Source organism: Anomalospiza imberbis, chromosome 15 (assembly GCF_031753505.1).
Source record: "Anomalospiza imberbis isolate Cuckoo-Finch-1a 21T00152 chromosome 15, ASM3175350v1, whole genome shotgun sequence".
NCBI classification, from domain to species: domain Eukaryota; kingdom Metazoa; phylum Chordata; class Aves; order Passeriformes; family Viduidae; genus Anomalospiza; species Anomalospiza imberbis.
This window is the reverse complement of record NC_089695.1, coordinates 15,220,777-15,239,896: the sequence shown is the minus strand read 5'-3', so window position 1 is coordinate 15,239,896 and position 19,120 is coordinate 15,220,777. Positions and strand designations below refer to the sequence as shown.

The window sequence follows — 19,120 nt, the reverse complement described above, 5'->3', positions numbered from 1 at the left end:
ACTCCTGGGCCTGGTGCTGGACACTGTTCTGCAAACTGCTCCTTGCTGTCCTGGGGCACTTCCACAACTCCCAGGGCTGTCCTGAGACATCCACGACTTCCTGAAAGGAGGTTGTATCCTGGTGGGAGTCGACCTTTTCCCCCTAGCAACCGGTGAAGGTTTAGGTTGGACATCACGAAGAATTTCTTCACGGAAAGGTTTGCCAGGCATTGGAATGGGCTGCCCAGGGAGGTGGTGGAGTCACCGCCCCGGAGATGTTTAAGGAAAGACTGGATGTGGCACTTTAGTGCCATGGTCTAGTTGACATGGTGGTGTTGGGTCATAGTTTGGGCTGCATGATCTCAGAGATCTTTTCCAACCTAACTGATTCCGTGATTCTCTAATCCCTGTGATCTTCCCCAGCTCAGTCCCGGTGGCGTTGGCTGCGCTGCCACTCGGAGCATTACGGCCGAAGAGCTCCGCCGCGCAGTTTAGCGGCGCCGTTCTTGGGCTCATTACGGCAGGCGGCGGCGGGCGCGCCCATCGGCGCGGCGCGGGGGAGGAGGCGGTGCTGCGCGGGGAGGGGGGGCAGCGCGGCTCGGCCGGTTCCATCGGCGCGGCGGGCGCGGGGGCGCCATGAGGCGGGGCTGAGGCCGGAGCGGGAGCGGCACCGGGACTGGCACCGGCACCGGGACGGACACGGAGCCCGGCGGGCCCGGCCGCCGCGCCATGCGAGCGGGCTGAGGGGCGGGCAGCGCCGGGGCACGGCACCGAGCGCCGGGGGCGCGCCTCCCGAAGGTACGGGGCGCGGCGGCGGCCGCAGGCCCGGGCTGTGCGGGGCAGGGCCGGGGCGCCAGGGGGAGGCGGCGGGCAGGGCCCGGGGCTGGGGGAAGGGGGAGGGCAGCCTCGGGGCAGCGGGACTGGGAGGGCGGCGGGCAGGGCCCAGAGCGATGGGGCGGATGCAGGGCTGCGGGGCCCGGTGCGGCGGGCGGAGGAGCGAGCGCGGCCCGGTGCGGCGGGGCGGCCGGGCCGGGCCCGGTGCGCGGAGGGGGCGGATGGCCGGCGCGGGCGGAGGTGGCGGCTGCCGGGGTATTGGGGTTCGGGGAAGCGGCCGCAGAGCGCAGCCAGGCCCGGTGCAGCCGCAGGGCGGTGGGAGGAGCCCCCGGCGCTGGGGGAGCCCCGCGGGGACCGGGGGGCAGCGGGGAGGGAGCCGAAGCGCCGCTGCCCATGGGGGCTCTCCGAGCCTGCTCCGGCCGGAGCCCCTTCCTGGGGTCTCCCGCGACGCCGGCTGGGCGGCAGTCAGGGGCTTCTGCTGAGGCTGGTTGGCTTCAGTCAGGGGCTTCTGACTGGCTGTGTCCTCGTCCCGCTTGGCACCTCGCGGTGTCCCGTCCGCCGTTACCCCGGACCGGTAAACTGTGCCAGCTCGGGACAAGCTCCGGTGTGGGATAGGGGACGGGAGGGGAAGTGGTGGAACTCTTCGGAAAGTTGTCCCTGGAGAGGAGGTAGGAAACAAATGAGCCCGAGGTGACGGGGTGGGGGTAGTGGCACCGGGGATGGTGTCAGTGGCACAAGCCGTGCCGCCGGCCCGGCAGGATCTGTGCTGGCAGCGTGGGCTGTGTGTGGGCCCATGGCAGCCCTGTCCCACGGAGGACGTGTAGGACCACGTTGTGGGCAGCTGGGATGCACTCCAGGGTTTGCTCTCCCGGGCAGGAGTTGAGCTCTGTGGCTAGGCAGGTGCTGTTCCTCTGTCTGGGGACAACCCCTCTTCCCAGGAGCGTGGCTCTGTTTTGTGCTGGTACCTTGTCCACCAGCTCTGCACCTGCCCCGTGCTCCAGCACAACTGGCTGTGTGTGCCTGCAGCTCCAGACATCATCCCTGGGCTTGCCTTCTCGCTGTCCTGTGCCAGTGCCTTGCTCTGTCCCTCTATCACCTGTGCCCATGTCGGCTCTGATGCCCCAGGACCTCGAGGCCCCCCTCGAGGTGGGGTCTTGGGAGATGCGCAGGGCAGAGCCCGGCGGGGCAGGTGGGTCCCCGGGGCCAGGCAGGAGCCCCGGGAGGAGGAGCAGCTGTCGGAGGAGAGCCGGCTGCGTCTGATGTCACTGCGGTGCATGGTGGGTAATTATGCACGTTGCAATGAAAATAATAAGGCCGGCTCCATAGTGGTGTCTAAAAATACTGCTAATGCGGAGTGCCTGCTGGGCGCCTTTGTTTGTCACCTTTAGGTGTCTGCTCTGGGGCTGGCCGGGTGGTGTCACACCCCTCGAGCAGTGGGTTACGTTTAGCAGGTGAAATGTGGCCCCTCCATTCCCCCCCCCCACATTGGGACACGGTGCCAGTGGAGACAGGGCAGCTATTGGCATGGGAGGTGAGGCAGGAGGCACCTGTGTGTGTTTGGGAGGCTCCAGTGCCACCTCCCTGCACGCAGCCATGCAAGGAGTCTCAGTGGGATGGCAAGGCTTTGTTCCCCTAGCCTGGCTTGGAGCTAGGCACTCTCCAAGTGGTGGAGAGAATTCTGTCCTGATATCCCCTGGCAAGTTCCAGCTGGTTTTAGTACAGATCAGGATTTGGGCCCTGGTGGTGTGGTCTGTCCATCACTGGCATTGTGTGGCCAGGGCAGAGCTCACTGCCACTGGGGCTGCCAGACCTTCCCTCTGTGGCAGCCACCAAAGTGTGTCCTGGTACTGACGGGACTCAGACTGTGGCAACTTGCTGCGCTCTGGCTGTGCAAAGGTGGGAGGGAGGAAGGGATATGCCCCTGGAACAGAGGGAAATTATGTGATAGGTGCTGGGGGGCACCTGGGTGCTGGCCAAGGGCTGCCCAGCACTCTGATGTCCACTCCGTGGGTTCTGCCCAGATGCTCTCGGTGCAACTCTGGCTACTGCTGTGGTCCCTCCATCTGCTGCCAGGCACTGGAAGCTCCTGCTGCCGTGGAGGGAGAGGCTTGCAGGGGTGGCGAGAGCCATCTGGCTGGCAGGCTGGCAGGGGGAAGGTGTTGTGTGGCAGGGCAGCAGCAGAGGGCTGGGAAGGGCAGGAAACACTGAGCCCGTGTGCCTGGGTCTCAGTGACGAGTCTCTTCCGCTTTGTGTGCAGGGAGGTCAGAGAGGTGGTGGCTGCTCTTGGTTCCCAGCTCCTTGTGGTGGGTTCTGACTCCAGCTGTCAGCTGTGGGAGCTGAGCCCTGTCCCTCTTCACTGTGGAGCAAACAGGGAGATGTCACCCTGCTGCCTTGCTGGGCTGCTTCGCCTTTAGGGTCATGGCTGCGTTCTTGGGGCCCTTCACTGGAGAGGGAGTGTCGCTGCTGCCTCTGTTCTTGCCAGGTGCACACTCCGACCTCTGGAGCCATGCATAGCAGTGGTGTTCCCCTGAGCAGTGAAACACTGGCCCTACCTTCTGGGCTGTGTGGCTCCCTTTGGTGAGTGATGAACAAGGAATGGGGTAGGAGACTTTGCGAATCCCATTGATCCACACCATGGAAGCTGCGTGTTTGCATCTGCCTGTCCAGGACAAGGGCCCTATGAGGGGAATTGATCAAGCTGTAAAACCTAGAGCCAGCTAATGAAATAGGAACTATAGATTTTTATTTTAAATGGAAGAGAGTTTAGGAGAGATTTAATTATCCTTGGTTTATGGTCCTGTTAGAGGAATGAAATAACAGCTGGCAGGTAAGGGCTGGGTTTCAGCTCGCAGCACTTTTCTCCCAGGTTGTCTGCAGAACTGCCTAAGTCCTGCCACCCAGGGTAGAGTGGGGAATGATATAAAGTCACTCGGAGCAGAGTTAGGTGGGGTGAAGTCTTGCTTATCCTGCTGGGTGTCCCTGCTTCCTGCTGGGAGTATGTGTGCTGAAGTAGCAGAGGGGCTGGCCCCTCTGGTGTAAGGGCTGGTGTAAGAAACGCCATCCTTGGTCCCTGGGGCTTGGTGTGGGCCAGTCCTTGTGCTAGTGGACAGCAGAGAGTTCAGGAGCCCTGTACTCACTGGGCTGTCTCTCTCTAGGTGTCATTTTCCTGGGGCTGTGGGCACTGAGCTCTCACTGACGCTCATGTACCTGCGCAGTGTGTGGAGTTTGTAAAGGAGAGCTGCAGAGCGCTGGGATTTGCTGGGCTCAGCTGTGTGTTGGACACAAGCTGTAACGCTGTCACTACAGCCACTCCTCCTGTGTGCATCCACTCCACTGTCACGTGAGGCCGGCCGCAGGGCACGGCTCGGGAGGTGGTGGTGGTGGCAGGCGGCACGGCGCTGGTCTTCAGCAGAAAAGCCTGGCTTCTGGATGCTTTTGGGGTTTTCACCTCTTTATTGAGGAGCTGGGGCACAACATTTTCCCATCATCCCTTGGCTCCCTGCTTGGACCAGTCTGGAGAAACATGGTTTATCACCTGCCGTGTGTGGGTAATTAGTTGGCCAAGAGGTTTGTGTAACCCACCTTGCAGGCACAGCCTGTAGGGTGCCAGTCTGATGTGTCCAGAGGCTGCTAAAACATCCAAGGAAGCTGCTGGTGCTGGGGAGCTCTCCCAGAGCCCTCTGACTTTGATGCAGGAACTTGGGAGAGCCAAGCCTTGAGCCCTGCGGTCATGGAGCTCCATGAGGATGTTGCGTGGCTGCCTGAGACAGGTCAGTTCCAGAGGGGAGTGGTGTGGATCTGTGCTGTCGGCTCACAAGGGTGTTGGGAGAAGCCAGCCTTGGCTGGCTGCTGACTGAGAGCCTGCTGACCCTCTGGGCAGCAGAGCTGCACCATGGTGCTTATCCTTTCCTCCACCCTTGCACCTGCAAATCCTCAGTGTTTCAGGGCAGGAGCTGTTTCCTGGAGGGCGCAAGCAGACCATGGGTCCCATGTCCAGTGTGGCATATATGGATTTTCTGGAGTGGGGTGGCTTGGGAGGGGTCCACACTTTGCTCTGTGCATGGCAGAGGATGAGGTTGAGCAGTGTCCCCAACAAGCAGTGCTCGTTGCAGGCCTTGGGAATGTTATTTTCCAGCTGCAGGCTGGTCCCTGGAGACCTGCTCTCACTGGCTTCAGAGCTGTAGTTCTGGGTCTTCCTTGGCTACCCTGGAAAGCAGGATGACGGTTTTTAGTTCAACTATGCAGAGCAGAGGACTGGCATGCAGTGTGTTAGGAGCTGCTTTCTCTCAGCCTGTGAGAGCCTGTGTCTTGGTGATCCAGGCCTCTGGCATCTCTTGCTGTTGCCCTTGGGAAGGGAGGGCCCATGTTATGGTCCTTCTTCCCCCAGGCCTGGCAATGCTGAGGCATGGTCCCCTCCAGCAGGTTGTCTTTTCCCTGCTGTGCTGTTGGGGCTCCCTAGCTGCGTTTGCATTTTGAGTGTCTTAGTTGGTTTTCTCTCCATGCCTGTGCTTTGGGAAAGTGGCGAACAATAAAAATCTGCCGTTGAGAGCTGTAGCAGAGGTCAGGCAGCTCCTGTGCCCCAGGCTGCTCTCTTATCACCACAGTTGTGCTTTGTGTGCAGCGGCTGTCAGCTTGAAAGTCATGTTTTTGCTCTTAAAACCAACCTCAGGCACTGGTGTGGGGTTCTCTGAGTGATGTACGGGGACATATTGCAGCAAACCTCCTTTGCATTTAGGGTAGTGGTCACTTCCTGTTTTGGTGCATCTTGTAAGCAGCCTCTTGGCAAATTTTTAATCAAGGACAAGGGAGGGTAAATGGTTGCTGAAAATCATGAGTTTCTCTGAGCTCCTTTCTGAAAATGATCGTTGCAGGTTGTTGGTGTCCCTGCAGGCTTCTTAAAATGCAAAACAAACCACCCAGCCTAACTTCCTGACTGTCACTAGCACTTTCAAGAGATGCTTCATTTTGCTGAGTGGTAATGAAACTGCTCTTTGCCATCCACCAGGTCCTGGCTCTGCCTGTATCCCTTTGCAGGAGCTGTTCTGACTGAGCGCAGTGGAGAGCAGTGGGGAAGGTGTCTGGAGCCTGGCCCCTCCTGCCCTCGGCACATGCCATTAACACTTGGCACACTTGGCACATGCCATTAACACTGTCCACAGCATGTAGACAGCAGGCTGGACTCAGAGAGATGCTTGTGGAGAGGTGACAGATGAGCTAGGGACTTCAGGGATGCTGTGTGGGGAAGGGAAAGATGAGTGATCCCTCCTCCCTGTGCTGGCTCTGTCCCAGGAGAGACTGGGTCTGGTTTAGGAAAGGGCTGTCTGAAATGAGAACTAAAAGTGAAGGGCAGAGGAGTATAGAGTCCTGAAGAGCAGTGTCTCATAGTAGGAAGGAAAGGAAGGACCAGGGAGGCTAGCCAGGCAGCAGGTTGGGGATGGACATAGTGGCATTTGCTCTTTTTCTTCCACCTATGTGCAACTGAGCTGTTGTAAGTAGCTGCTGCAAGATGCCTGGGCAGACAGAGGTGTGTGTAGTTCAGCATGCTTCTGTTCAGGGGAAAAGAGGCCACCCAGGGGAGAGGAGGACACAGCCCATTCCTTGATGCTGCTGAACTACAGAGGTGGCCAAGCTGGATCCAGTTGCTGCACCTGCAGCCTTCTGGTCATGCTATTCAGGTCGTGCTGGTGTTTCTAGGGCAAATGAAGGAAGGTGGAGATCTCTGCAGATTATTTACCCTGTCCTAAGGAAATGATGGCTTGTTGCAAGCTTACTGTTTATCTGTGTTCACTTGGCTTTGAACTTGCCGGATGGTGTCAGTTGGGGTAGGTGTCAGGTGTGGATGCTGCCTCTGAGGTCTTGGCTTGCTACAGGCTCTGGCTCTTGGGGAGGAAGGTGCTGCTAGTTCTCCCTCTGCAGTGCAGCTCAGCCATGCTATTAGACATCAGAGAATCCACGTGGGAGAGATCGACAGGAAACTGGGCGTTATCAGTTCCGCTGCCTGTGCAGCTACTCGCTCCTCATGTCAGCATCCTCCACGTGTGTGTGGCTGGAGGCGTTTGATGGGAGTGCTGTCAGCCCGGGGGTGGGAGTGGGTGGCGTGTGATCACGGCGGAGGCGTCCTGCCTCCACTGCCAGTGAACTCAGCTCCACCGGGAGTGTGGAGCAGGGAGGGAGCTCCTTGCTCCCCCATCTCCACTGTGAAGAAGCACTTCACCCTGCTGATGTTGGGGTGTCCCATGTCCTCTGGTGTTTGTGTTGGGCCTTGGATAGGGTAGGGACACTCCCGCTGCTCCTCCCTCCCTGCAGTCTGAGGGCTTCTGTGGTGCCAGTTTCTTCATGCTTTTTTCCTAGGCCCTGGGGAGAAAAGAGTAGGATCTGGGGCCTCTTTCTCTCCGTGGACTTGTGTGAGAGGCCCAGGAGCATGTGGAGGTGAAGAATTGGCACGCTGAGTGTTGGGGAGAGCACAGGGCAGACCAAGCCTCCAGTGGGAGATGAGCTCTCACCACTGGATCACCCTGGTAATCCTGTGTCAGACCTGACCTATATATGGGGCAAGGGAGGTGGCATGTCTGTGGCAGCAGATGGTCTCTTAAAGAGCCTGGGCTCAGGGAGACTTCATCCTGCTGGCCCCTGGCTATCCAGAAGGAAAGGATGGGCCACCTGTCAGCTGTAGAGCATCCAGGTTCAGCCTGAGCAGCCCCTGCATGTAGAGAGCTATCTAAAGCTTATGGGCTGTCCCAGGGGTGTCACAAGTCTCTGTGGCTGGACTGGGATCCCTTGTCCTGGCCCAGAAGCATTGACCAGCCTTACCAGCCTTGCTGTAGCATCCTTTGGGCCCCTCACATGGCTTTTCAGGCAGAGCTCTGTACTTGGAGCAGTGTGATGTTGGAGTCTGTGTGCATGGCTGTGTCCCTCAGACAGTGTGGGCAGAGCTGTTTCCCCACACTCTGATCCTGCCGCTGGACGTGTGGTGCCCTGTCCTCACTGGGCACAGCCCTGTGCAGTGTGGCTGTGCCAGGGGAATGATCCAGCCGGACTGGGCAGGGAGCATGAGCAGCGTGTGAGCTGTGTTCCATCGATGGCTTCTCCTGATGCCGTCCTGAGGACATCAATAGCTGCTGCCTACGGGGAAGCTGCTGATGCTGGAACGGGTCTGGAGGGAGTGTCTGCACAGATATCCACCATCTGTGGCCTCTGCCTGCTGCCGGTGCTCTGCCCAGGATCAGACCGTGTCCTGGCAGTCCTGTGAAGTGCTACCTCTGCCTACAAACAATAGCAAGGTCAAAGGACAGAGTGCTGTTTTCCTTCGCTTCCGTGTAGTCCCCAGCTCCTGAAGCAAAGAGGCTGTAGTGGAACAGACCTGGAGGGTGGTTGTTCAGGTTTGGGCTGATTCAGTGCTTTGGCTCTTCCTGCTGGAGTTCTTGCTTGAGTGCGTGGCTCTGACACCATCACAGGTCTGCCTTGCTCTGCTGCCTTCCTGTCCTGTGTGTCCCCTACCATGGGGACAGAAGCAGTTGGCCGTGGTGCTACTGAGAGTCATGGTAGAGGGATCTTGCCCCAGAATGCTGTATGTCCCGGAAGATCCTTGAGCCTGGTGTAGTTCCTCCTGCACGCCTGGATTTGGGGTGAAGAGGTGAGAGCCCTGAGAGGGGCCTGGAGGGACCTGGGCACAGGGCTGAAATCTAGTAAAGCTGAATCCGTCTGCTCATCGCAGCAATGAGCTACTGAATTGTTAAATCGTCAGTCTGAGGTTTTCTCTGAAAGGGGTGATGCTACAAATTAATTAGCTCCCTTTTGGTTGTTAGCACTTTAAAGCCCAGCTGTCAGGGGAGGGCTGGTTTATAGGCATTACATCAGGGCTGCCGGCTGGCTCGCTCGCCTACCTGGGAATTTCTAAGTGTGCGTTGTAACCGGGGGAAATTTGGCTCTGATGCAGCATCTGGCGCTCAGTGAAGCTGCTGCGATGTGCTGTCCTGAGCACGGGGATTTGACTGGTGCCTGAACGGTGCTGCTGGGGCACACGGGGAGCCGGTGGCTCGGCCTCTTGGTGTGCAACTCCCGGAGAGCCGGTGGCTCTGCCTCTCGGCGTCCAGCTCTCAGCGTTAGCCACCAGCCGGGTGACTCGCTCAGGTGAGCTGCAGAGGTGCAGGAGATGGTCCGAGGAGTTCCAGCTTCTTGCTTAATTAATGTGAGAGAATAGGAGGCTTTTCTGAAGCAAAAGGGGCTTTTCTGGTGCGTAAAAGTTTGAACTGGCTACAGATGCCCTGGGAGAGCTGTTGGTGCGGGCAAAGGGTTCGATGTCCTAAGCGGGAGGGGAGTAGCTCCTCCATGCCCCCGTCGGAGCGCCGAAGGCGGTGGGGAGCTGAGCCTCTGCTTCCCCACCCCCGGGTTTTTCTGTCCACCAGCACAGAAGCACGGCGACTTCCGAGCACACGCGACTGCCGTCCCCGCGGCCCAGCGGGCCCACGGAGCTGCCAGCCCGGTGAGCAGGGGCCCGGGAGTGATGCGGGGGCACAGCCGCAGGTACGGTGCCGCCAGCCCTTATTAAGGCTTATCCCAGCGGGGCGAGGTGGCCGGTAAAAGCGTCACCAGGCCGCTTGAGAAGGGCGGTGGATGCCCGGTGCCCTCCGTTCTGGGCCCACCTCGGTGGTTCCGGACGGGGGTCGCTGCCCCGCGTGGCGGCCCCGCGCTCCAAGATGGCTGCGGACCGTGACACGCCTGGTCACGTGGGACGCGCGCGCGCCGCGCCGCCCCCCCCCGCCGGTGCCCCGGGCGCCCCCCTCTGTCCCCCCCTCTGTGCCCCCGCGCGCGCCCCCGGTGCCCCCGAGCGTTGCCACTCGGTCCGGTGCGTCCCGCTGGCTCTTAAAGGGACAGGCACCCCCCGCGCACCCCGGCCCGCCGCGGCCGCCCCGCGCCGCGGAAAACAAAGAGGCACCGGAAACAGCGGCGGCGGGGAGGGGGCCGGCCCGGCGGGAGGCGGGCGGGAGGGAGGGAGGGGAGGGCCGGCGGCGGGCCGGCGGGGGGGGCAGGCCCGGGCCCGGCGTCGGCGAACAAAGAGCGGCGGGAGGGAGGGGGCGGGGGCGCCGCAGCGGCACCGGAGCGGCGGCCCAGGCTATCGGTGCAGGTACGTGCGGGCCGGGGGGGGCGGGAGCGGGGCGGGGGCGGGGGCCGCTCCCGGACCCCCGACGGCACCTGCCCCGGGCGGCGGCGGTGGGGTCCGGCGGCCGCCTTTGTTATTGCTTTTGTTTGGCGCCGAGCACATGGCCCCGGAGCGGCCGCTCTTAAAGCCACAGATCCGCACCGGCACCGGCAGAGCTCCGCGGCGGGGGGCGCGGGCTGGGGTGCGCTCCCGGCTGCCGCTGGCCGCGGTGCCTCCCCGGGGTGCTGCACGGTGGGGCGCTCCGTCGGTGCGCTCCGGGTTGTGCTGCTCGCCCCACCGAGCGCCGCCGTCCCGGACACCGAGGGTCGGGCTTGGGTCGGGTCTGGGGGTGGGGTTGGGAGTCGAGGTCGTCCTTCCGAAGGGGCTGCCGGTGCGGCGGAGCCAGCGGTGACCCCGCTCCCGGGGGAGCTGGCGGCGTCCGCCTGGGAACGGCGGGGAAGGGGCTACGGGAGAGCTCGGGGTGCCGGGACAGAGCCGGCGGTGGGTGGCAGCGGGGTGGCAGGATCCCCAGGGCGGGCGGCTCCGCCGGCAGCCCCGGAGCCCGGCTGTGCCCGAGCAGATGGCACCGGGCGTGAGCGCTGGCGCGCTGCTAACTTTGTTCTCGGCGGGGCTCGGGAGCCGCCTCCCCCCGCCCCTCGGAGGGGCTGCGGGACCGCGATCCCCTTCGTTTCGGAGCTGCGGTGGCCTCCGCGGGGTCACGGTCACCCTGCTCGGAGTGGCCGCTGGCTTCCAGCCACGGGTGCGGAGGGAGCCGGGTGTGCCCGCTTGGGACGGGAGGTACCTGTGGGTAAGGTGGGTAAGCACCTTACGGGTGCTGCTTGTGGCAGGACGAGGGCCAGGCCAGCGCTGTCCTGCAAGTCCGGGGTGCCGTCCTGCCTCGGGATGCCATTGTGGGGTTCCGGGAGCGCAGGCAGCCCTCTGCTCTGGAGGTCCCAGGAACAGGCAAGCCCCTGTATGGCTTCAGTGTTCCTCTGCGGGCGTGCTGCCCATCCTCAAGCCCAGTCCTGTGGTGCCTGGTTTGGAAGGTGCCCGCTGGATCACACAGGGCCTTGGCACCACGTGTGCTCCAAGAGTGAGGATGTGGAACTGGAAGCAGTAGCACCTCAGGGAGGCTTCTTCAGAGTGGGGCTAAACCTGGGTTGTTGCTGCATTCTGGCTCCCAGCCCACTTAGGGGCATATTGCAGCTGGGCAGAGCTTCAAGGTGGGCAGAATAAACTCGCTGTGGAAGGAACCTCCTGGTCAGGCACACCCCCTTCCCTGGTGACAGTCACAGGTTCTGGGAGGGCTCAGCCTGTGGCTTTTGCTTTTCTTCTTCCTTTTTTCTACCAAAACAAAGAGAGAAATTTGCTTTCCGCTTCCACAGTAGTGTGGAAATGAAGGTGAGGTTAATAAGAGACTTGTGTGTGGCACAGGACTTGTCCCAGTGGTTGTTGATAGCCATTACCCGAAAGTGACACTGCAGCTTCTCCCTGCTGGGCTGAGATCCCCCTGCTGAGCAGCATTCCCTTGGCTCCAGGTCCCCGGAGTGTCTTTCCTGTCCCTGGTGTGTCTTTGCCATGGGCACTGAGGAGGAGGTGGAGCTGAAGAAGCTGCTTTGGGGGGGACCTCACCAGCCTGCAGTGAGCTGGATGTAGGGGCGTGTGTGTGGTGCCAAGGCCATGGCTGCTGCCGTGTGCTGGCCTGATGCTGTGGAGGCCGAAGGAAGCTGGGCAATGGAAGGGTACCCAGGGAGGATCTTGGATACACATGGAGGCAAGGAAGGCTGTTTTGGACCTGGGAAAGCGGAGTCTGGGGAAGCCCAGCCCCAAATGCAGATGTCTCCTCTGTGCAGTGTCAGGGTTCATTGGGGCTGAGGGGTTGAGCTGTGTCCTGGGAGCTCTGGTGCAGGAACACCAGTCAGGCTGGGTGGAGGAGGGGAGATGGGGCAGTGCCAGGGCAGTCCCACTGCCCACTGCCTTGGGGAGCATCTGGGGGAGCAGAGCTGCCTCCCTGGCTTCAGCACAGCCCATGCTTGTTCCCTGCTCGATAGGGATGTGTGGCTGTGCCCTGTTTGCAGCAGGGAGTTGACAGAGAAGGGCCATGAGCCCTGCTGCCACCACCAGCCCCTGTGCTGGTCACTGGGGTAGCAGTGTCACTCCGGAGTGGGATGTGCAGGAGCTCAGTAACAAAGAGCACCCCCCAAAGCAGCATCAAGGACCTGCTGGAAACTCCCCAATGCCATGCTCAGGCTCCCTGTTGGCCGGTGAGCAGGCTGGGATGCTGCCACAGCCACAGGGCTCTTCATCACTTTCTTTCCTCTGTGCCAAAAATAAGTGCAAAAATAAGTCTTTCTCTCTCTTTGTGTTGTGCATGGGAGGTGACTCTGGCCATGAAGGGGAGGAACAGTAACAAGGCAGCTGGGGACAGGCTCTTCCTAGCCCCTCTCAGGGCCATATCCAGGCCCAGGAGATGGGGTGGGTGCAGCTCAAGGTGGAGGAGCAGCAAGAGCTCCAGCTATGAGCATCACCATCCTTGTGAGGATGGAGCAGCAGCCTGAGCGGTGGCGGGACAGTGCCATGACCCGCTGTCCCTCTTGCAGAATTCAAGGTGCTGGTGTCTTGCCCTGCCTGGAGCCTGAGGTCCCGTGTGCCCATCCGCCTCCCGACGTCACCAATGCGACCATGGGAACTGGCAGTGAATAGGCGGCCGCCCTCTGCCCCTTTTGCCCAGCGCCGTTTCTCGGGGGGACCCTGCAGCAGCCCCGACCACCTCCGGCGAAGGTACGGGCTGCAGGGTGGTGTGGAGCCCTGTCCCCTGTGGCACACGGGGTTGTGGGACCGGTTCTCTGGTCCTGCTGGGGCAAGGCACCGGCTCCCAGTGGGGCTTGGGGGGACACTGACAGGGAAGCACATCCACCTGGCCCAAATGAGGGGTCCCTGGGGAGCAGGGGTCCTTTTTATGCTGCGGACACTGACAGGGCACTCGCAGGGTGAGCAGAGAAGCTGGTTCTGTAGCTGTCCGGCCTGACGTGGCCTGGCACAATGCCCTAAGCATCTCACTCTGGGCTGGCACTGATCCTCCTGTAGCCATCCTGCCTGGGGCTGTTGTGCCCCTCTGGCTTGGGGGGTCACTCCTGCTCTGTTTCTCTCCTGCCGTGGCCCCACAGCCCCTCTGCCAGGCGTCAGTGGGGACGACGCGATCGACCTCTGGCAACCCTGCTGGGCCAGGATGAGCCCCAGGTGCACCCTGCCTTCCCCCAGCAGCCGCACATCCCTGTAGATGAGCCCCGCGCCTACGCTCTTCCCAGCACGCCGCCACGAATGCTTCACCCAGCCGCTCACCCACCCCACCAGAACCCATTCATGGTGGATCTGCATGACCAGGTAGGTGCTGCAGCCCCCAACCCCGCTCCTAAGTGTGATCCTGTGGTGTTCCTTGGGCTGTTGTCTGGAGTGGTGACATGTCCTTGGGTCCCCTCTGGCCACTTGCTGCTGGGATCACCCAGCCCTAAGCCTGCTGGTGCTCTGGTTCTCCGAGATTTAAATCTTGGGGTTCCTCTGCCTTGTGGGTATGTCCAGGGTGGTCCCTTCTCCCAGGGTCTAGGGACAGTCCCCTTGTAGGGTTGTTCATGTGACAACTGTCATCATCATCCATGGTAATGGTGATGTGTTGGAGGCTGTGTCAGCCTGTCTGTGTGGAGGAAAGAAGGGCTCAAAACTCCCTCAAGTTGAGCCCTCACTCAGCCCGTCCCTCTGGCCACACCAGTGGGATAGGCATGCCAGGTGTTTTGTCCCAGTGCTGAGTGCCCGGTGTCCTGCTGTGACCCTGTCAGGACAGGGACAGTTCAGACAGGGCTGTACCCTGACTGTGCCCTTGGCACCTTGTCTTTAGGTGCACCAGGGACCTGTCCCTCTCTCCTACACGGTTACCACCGTAACAACGCAAGGCTTCCCCATCCACGCTGGCCAGCACATCCCTGGGTGCAGCACCCAGCAGCTCCCAGCATGCTCAGTGATGTTCAGCGGACAGCACTACCCGCTCTGCTGCCTCCCACCCCCGGTGAGTCACAGCAGGGGACACCTGGGGACAGCCTGGGCTGTGAGTGCCCAGAGGTCCTGTGGGTACCCAAGCCCACTGTAGTGCAAGTTTCTGGGAGCACAGGGTCCTTTGGAGGCCCTGGGGAGGGGGCAGGGGTGTCTGACCCTTGTTTTTCTCTCCATCTCTCCCCACAGCTGATTCAGGCATGTGCCATGCAACAACTTCCCGTCTCCTACCAGACATTCCCCCCCATCATCTCCAGCGACCATTACATCCTACACCCACCCCCGCCGCCAGTGCCCCCCCACCAGCCGCCCCACATGGCCCCCCTGGGGCAGTTTGTACCTCTCCAAGCCCAGCATCCACGTATGGTGAGTTGGGGTGGAGGGACCGACTGGGGACGTGATGCACCCACCACCCTAGGGTCTTGTCCTTCTGCAACCCTGGGGGTTTAAGCTGGGGGTGGTGGGCAGGGTGCCCAGGGTGCCTCTGTCTTCATAGCGTTGGGGAGGTGTAATTTGGGATGCTCCTCCCAGCCTGACTCTTTCCCCGCAGCCTCTGCAGAGGATAGACAATGACGTGGACCTGCGAGGGGAGCAGCACCCCATCGCAGGCTTCACATACCCTCCGTCTCACCACGCTCCCACGCTGTCGCCCTCCATGCCGCTGCATTACCTCCCCCACGACCCGCTGCACCAAGAACTGCCATTTGGCGTGGTGAGTCCCCATCCAGGGGAGGGGTTGGGAACACTGTGGGGCTGGCATAAATCTGAGTGCCCCATGTCTCCCTGCAGCCATACCCCCATATGATGCCCCGACGGCTGAACACCCAGCGGTACCGGCTGCAACAGGCGCTGCCCCCACCGCCACCCCCTCCGCCACCTCCTCCCTACTATCCGAGCTTCCTGCCCTATTTCCTGTGAGTACTGGTGGGGATATTCTAGGATGCGTAGGGCAGGGGTGGCACTGTGGATGGGGGCCACAGTGGCACTGTGTTGGCACAGGGGGCTCTTCACCCTGTGGCGTGCCAGGGTGGACGTTGGGATTTGTGGCCCCATGCTGACTGCCCTGTCCTTCCCCCCCAGTTCTATGCTTCCTGTGTCGCCAACAGCCGTGGGGCCCACGATCAGCTTAGACCTGGACGTGGATGATGTGGAGATGGAGAATTATGAGGTGCGTCTGCTTGGCTTCCTCATGCTGACGGGATGGGAGAGCTGGGGGTTTTGCTGATTGCTCTGCTGGGAGGGGGGAGCCTGGAGGGATGCTGTGCCAGGACAGGAGATGAGCTGAGCCGGCCTCTGCATCTCCCTTCAGGCACTGCTGAACTTGGCCGAGCGGCTGGGGGAGGCCAAGCCACGGGGACTCACCAAAGCAGACATCGAGCACCTCCCGTCCTACCGCTTCAACCCCGAGAGCCACCAGTCTGAGCAGACCCTGTGAGTGAGCTCGGGGTGCACGTGGGGGGCCCTGACGGGGGTCAGGGGCCGTGGCCGGCAGTGGGGTTGTACTGATGGCTGCTTCCCCCAGGTGCGTTGTGTGCTTCAGTGACTTTGAGGCCCGGCAGCTTCTCCGCGTCCTGCCCTGCAACCACGAGTTCCACGCCAAGTGTGTCGACAAATGGTTAAAGGTACTGCCTGTGCCCGCTCTGGGGAGTGCAGTGGCTTCTCGGGATGCTGTGGGTATAGGGTGCTGCTGCCTTGTGGGTGGCCTCAGTGCCCTGCATGCACTGGGAGCTGGGGCCGAGCACTGTGCAGGGCTGGATGAGGCACTCCTGGGATGTGGTTCCAGCCTTGCCAGCAGCGCCGCTCACTTGCCCCCGTCTCTCGTTGCCCACAGGCAAACCGCACGTGCCCGATCTGCCGGGCGGATGCGTCGGAGGTGCAGCGGGAGGCAGACTGAGGCTGGCGGGCGCTGTGCCGCACAATTCGCTAGAGGACAAGGACGCCGGGCTGGGGCGGGGGCTGCTGCCCGCTGCTAGGGCCTGACCCTGCGCTTACCCCCCCTCCCCAAAGCCTCTCCTCAGATGTGGTGAGCATTGAGCACTCTGGGCTCCCGGCCAGCCCTCCTCCTCCCCGCCGGGGCACGGACTCAGCCGGACGCCTGCCCGCTGCGCTCCCAGGGCCCCGAATCGTGTTGTGCTGGAGGTGGGAGGTGCGTGGCCATGCCCTCTGCGCTCCAAAGACGCTGTTGTTGCTCCATCACTTTCCAGGTCTTTGTACTCTCCTAGGGAATTAGTGGTCTTTCCCTTTGTCACTATTTTTTTTTACGATAGGTTTTTTCCCCCTTGTTTCCTTTTCATTTCTGTCATGTTTTTGGTTCCTTGGCCGTTTGCCCTAGGGGCACGCAGGCGGCTTTCCCTCAGCGTTGCTCTCGGAGGACGAGGGGAGGAGAGAGGAAGGAGCACTGGGGGTTTGATGCCGGCAGCACCCCGGCCCCGGGGACAACTGGAGGAGGTGGCTGGCGGAGTGTGGCCAAGGTGGGACACCAGCAACCCCACAGCGTGGCTGGGGCAGAAAGGCAGGAACGCCTCTGTCCCTGCTCCTGTGCGCAGCCTGGCACGGCCTCTCTCCTGCCTCGGCTGCCCTGGGGGAGCCCCAGAGGGCTATGGCTGCTTGGGGTCTTTCGCCAGTGGGAGGATGGTGCTGGCGCAGCCCTGGCCCCTCTCCCTGTTCATTCCCCTGTGCTTGGCCAGCGCCGCTCCCGGGGCCAGGCCATGTGGCATCCCGCAAGGCAGCCAAGCTTGAGGAGGGGACACCAGCCTCATCCCTAGGGCTTTGGGCATGTGGTGTCCCCGGTGTGCTGCCCGGCCCCCGGCTCCTGCTCGTATCTCTGTCCCGACAACGTAAATCAAGGTAGCCCCGTGCCCCGTCCTGCTGGCTGGACGGCGTGGTTTCCCCGGCCGGTGGGCAGCGAGGGGCCGGCTGGGCTGCGGCCCCCAGAGCGGGGGGGGGTTTATTCATAACTTCGTGGAGTATTTTCAGTGCTACCCTGGCCTTGGCCCGGCTGGTGCGGGGGAAGCTGTGAGCGGTCCCCTTGCCACCGTATCCCCCCGGCCCATGCAGGCGCTGGGGGAGAAGCCGCCACGCCGCCGCCCGGCTCCATCAATCCCGCGTGGCCGTTGTTTTGCATGATTAATTAGCGAGGAGGGTGACGGGAGGCGGTGGCAGGGGTGGTGGTGAGAGCACCGCCCTCCCCTCCTGGCGCGTCGCTGACGCCTGGGAGCTTCCGAGCGGACGCCAGCCCTATGTAAATGTTCACAAATATGCATGCATGTCTGACCAGCTTGGAACGTGGTCTTGGCTACGTCTAGCCGGCTGTGGGGTGAGGGGGGTGGGGAGAGGGGTTTTTGTGCTCAGCTGATACTGCCATGCACTGTACTGCACATGTCCGCAACGCCACAGCAGGACCGTGAGACTTTCAGGGCCGTCCCCGCGGGGTCCGCGCCCGCGGCGGCGGCGTGTGCAAGGGACCGGGGTGGGACGGGGCGGCTCCCCGCGGGGCGGGGGGCAGGCGCGGGGCTGGCCCCCGGCGGTGGCTCGGCCGGGTGCGAGGTGAGGGGCCGCGCCTGGCACACGGCTGGGCACGGTGGTGTTCCCCACGCTGAGGGCCAGAGGGCAGTGCCAGCCACCGGTGGGCCGGCCCCGGACGCTGCCCGGTCGGGCGCGGGGGGTGGCGAGCAGTGGGGGGCTACGGGCCAGCTCCCCCTCGCTGCCCTTTCCCACCTCTCCGGCGGCCGCCCTCTGTGCGGAGCATCGAGGCCAAGGGCCCCGGCCCGGCGCCACCTGCTCTGCCGTGGCACGGGTGCCGGCACCGCTGGGCTCGGTGCCCCTTGGGCAGGACCCCGGCCCCTTCCCCGTCCCTCACTCAGTGACAGATAACCAAAGGAGTCCCCGGCTTCGCGCCCCCGGAGACGCCCCCTCCTCCCCTCCCGCCCTCGCGGTGCCCAGGGAGCCAGGAAAGCCTTACGGTCCTTTGACGGCGACTCGAAAGCTCACAGCTCGTGTGCTGCAGAATTTATTCCAATGAGCAGCTAAAAGTATCATTTAAAAAAAAATAACAAAAAGAAAAAATGACAAAAAAAAAATACTAAAAAACAATTATTTAGGGTGTTTGTGATTGCTGACTGCGCTGTAGATACCACTGTTTACCAATGAATTCCTGTGGTGGGATAGTGGACTGTTTACTGTTCTATTATACCAGTCCCCGGGCCCTCCGGTGGGACCCCCGCGTTCCCCGCGGCTCCCCGGAAGGTGCTAGGACGTGTGTTCTGTGTTAGAAAGTTTTTATATATATATATATATATATAAATATATATATATAATTTTTTTTGCTCTGTTACTTGCACATTTTACAGTTACCTCATTTTTCCCATGTATGTATTTGAAAAAAGGCTAATATATAGAAAAAAAAGGTTCTTAAAGCTCTAAAAGTGTTTGTTTTTTTCCATTCCATTGGAATCATATTGGTTTTGTAGCATTTAACATAACTAGTATGTTGTATTATATATATGTGTATTATACTGATTGAAATTTTTAACAGATTTGTACTTTTTTTAAAATGAAAGTTGCTAGTTCTGCTTGACCAAGTAGTGCAATCATTATTTTTTTTAATGTTGTGGCTGATTTTGAGAGGGATATTCACTAATAAATGTATGATGTATACCAACACACTGGGCCCAGCTCTTGTCTCCATGGGGGCTTGAGGGGAAGTGTGGGGGCCAGGGATGGGAAGGAGCTGCTGCAGCTGGAAGGGCCCTGGAGAGAGGCTTGGAGGAGAGCCCAGGAGGGCCCGAGGCTGGGAGCAGGGACTGGTTGGATGCTTTGCCCCAGCAGGATCTGGTTTTGAGCAGCACCACACACTCCCTCCTTCTCACCTAGCGACCCCTCACCGCTTGCACAGAGATGGGAAAGTCCTCCTGGCTGCTACCCCGGGACAGCAGAGCTCCCTGGGTGGCTCCAGCCACAGCAGTGGGACACCTTCCACCTCTCCTCCATCCCAACCCTCCAGCATTCCCGTGCTGGGCCAGGGAAGAGGCTATCCCTGTGTTCCTGCCCATGGCAGGGGCGTGGAGTGAGATGTGCTTTGAGATTCCTTCCACCCCCAACCATTTCTCGGCTCCAGAGCAGGTC

At 61.3% G+C, this 19,120-nt stretch overlaps 1 protein-coding gene across 7 annotated transcripts; it reads left to right on the top strand.

Moving 5' to 3' along the window:
* The first annotated feature begins 566 nt into the window (after window positions 1-566).
* On the top strand, window positions 567-18,658 carry RNF44 (ring finger protein 44). Of its 7 annotated transcripts, none has more exons than XM_068206085.1 (11): window positions 567-777; window positions 12,553-12,733; window positions 13,120-13,336; window positions 13,845-14,012; window positions 14,186-14,362; window positions 14,547-14,708; window positions 14,786-14,910; window positions 15,077-15,164; window positions 15,306-15,427; window positions 15,519-15,618; window positions 15,828-18,658. In XM_068206085.1, exons 2-11 carry the CDS (start codon window positions 12,627-12,629, stop codon window positions 15,888-15,890), a joined length of 1,329 nt encoding a protein of 442 aa, XP_068062186.1. In that variant the 5' UTR covers window positions 567-777; window positions 12,553-12,626; the 3' UTR covers window positions 15,891-18,658. The 7 variants fall into 7 exon arrangements, with proteins under 7 accessions (XP_068062186.1, XP_068062191.1, XP_068062189.1 ...); XM_068206084.1 differs by lacking the exon at window positions 567-777 and adding an exon at window positions 12,230-12,431 and having other exon boundaries at window positions 12,462-12,733; XM_068206090.1 differs by lacking the exon at window positions 12,553-12,733 and having other exon boundaries at window positions 621-777.
* Window positions 18,659-19,120: the final 462 nt, after the last annotated feature.

Excerpts from the sequence above, each read along its gene's own strand:
- RNF44 (XM_068206085.1), top strand. The coding sequence starts at position 12,627 with ATGCGACCATGGGAACTGGCAGTGAATAGGCGGCCGCCCTCTGCCCCT. Across the intron at positions 13,337-13,844 it reads TGGTGGATCTGCATGACCAG|GTGCACCAGGGACCTGTCCC; the intron begins GTAGGTGCTGCA and ends CCTTGTCTTTAG. Across the intron at positions 15,165-15,305 it reads TGGAGATGGAGAATTATGAG|GCACTGCTGAACTTGGCCGA; the intron begins GTGCGTCTGCTT and ends ATCTCCCTTCAG.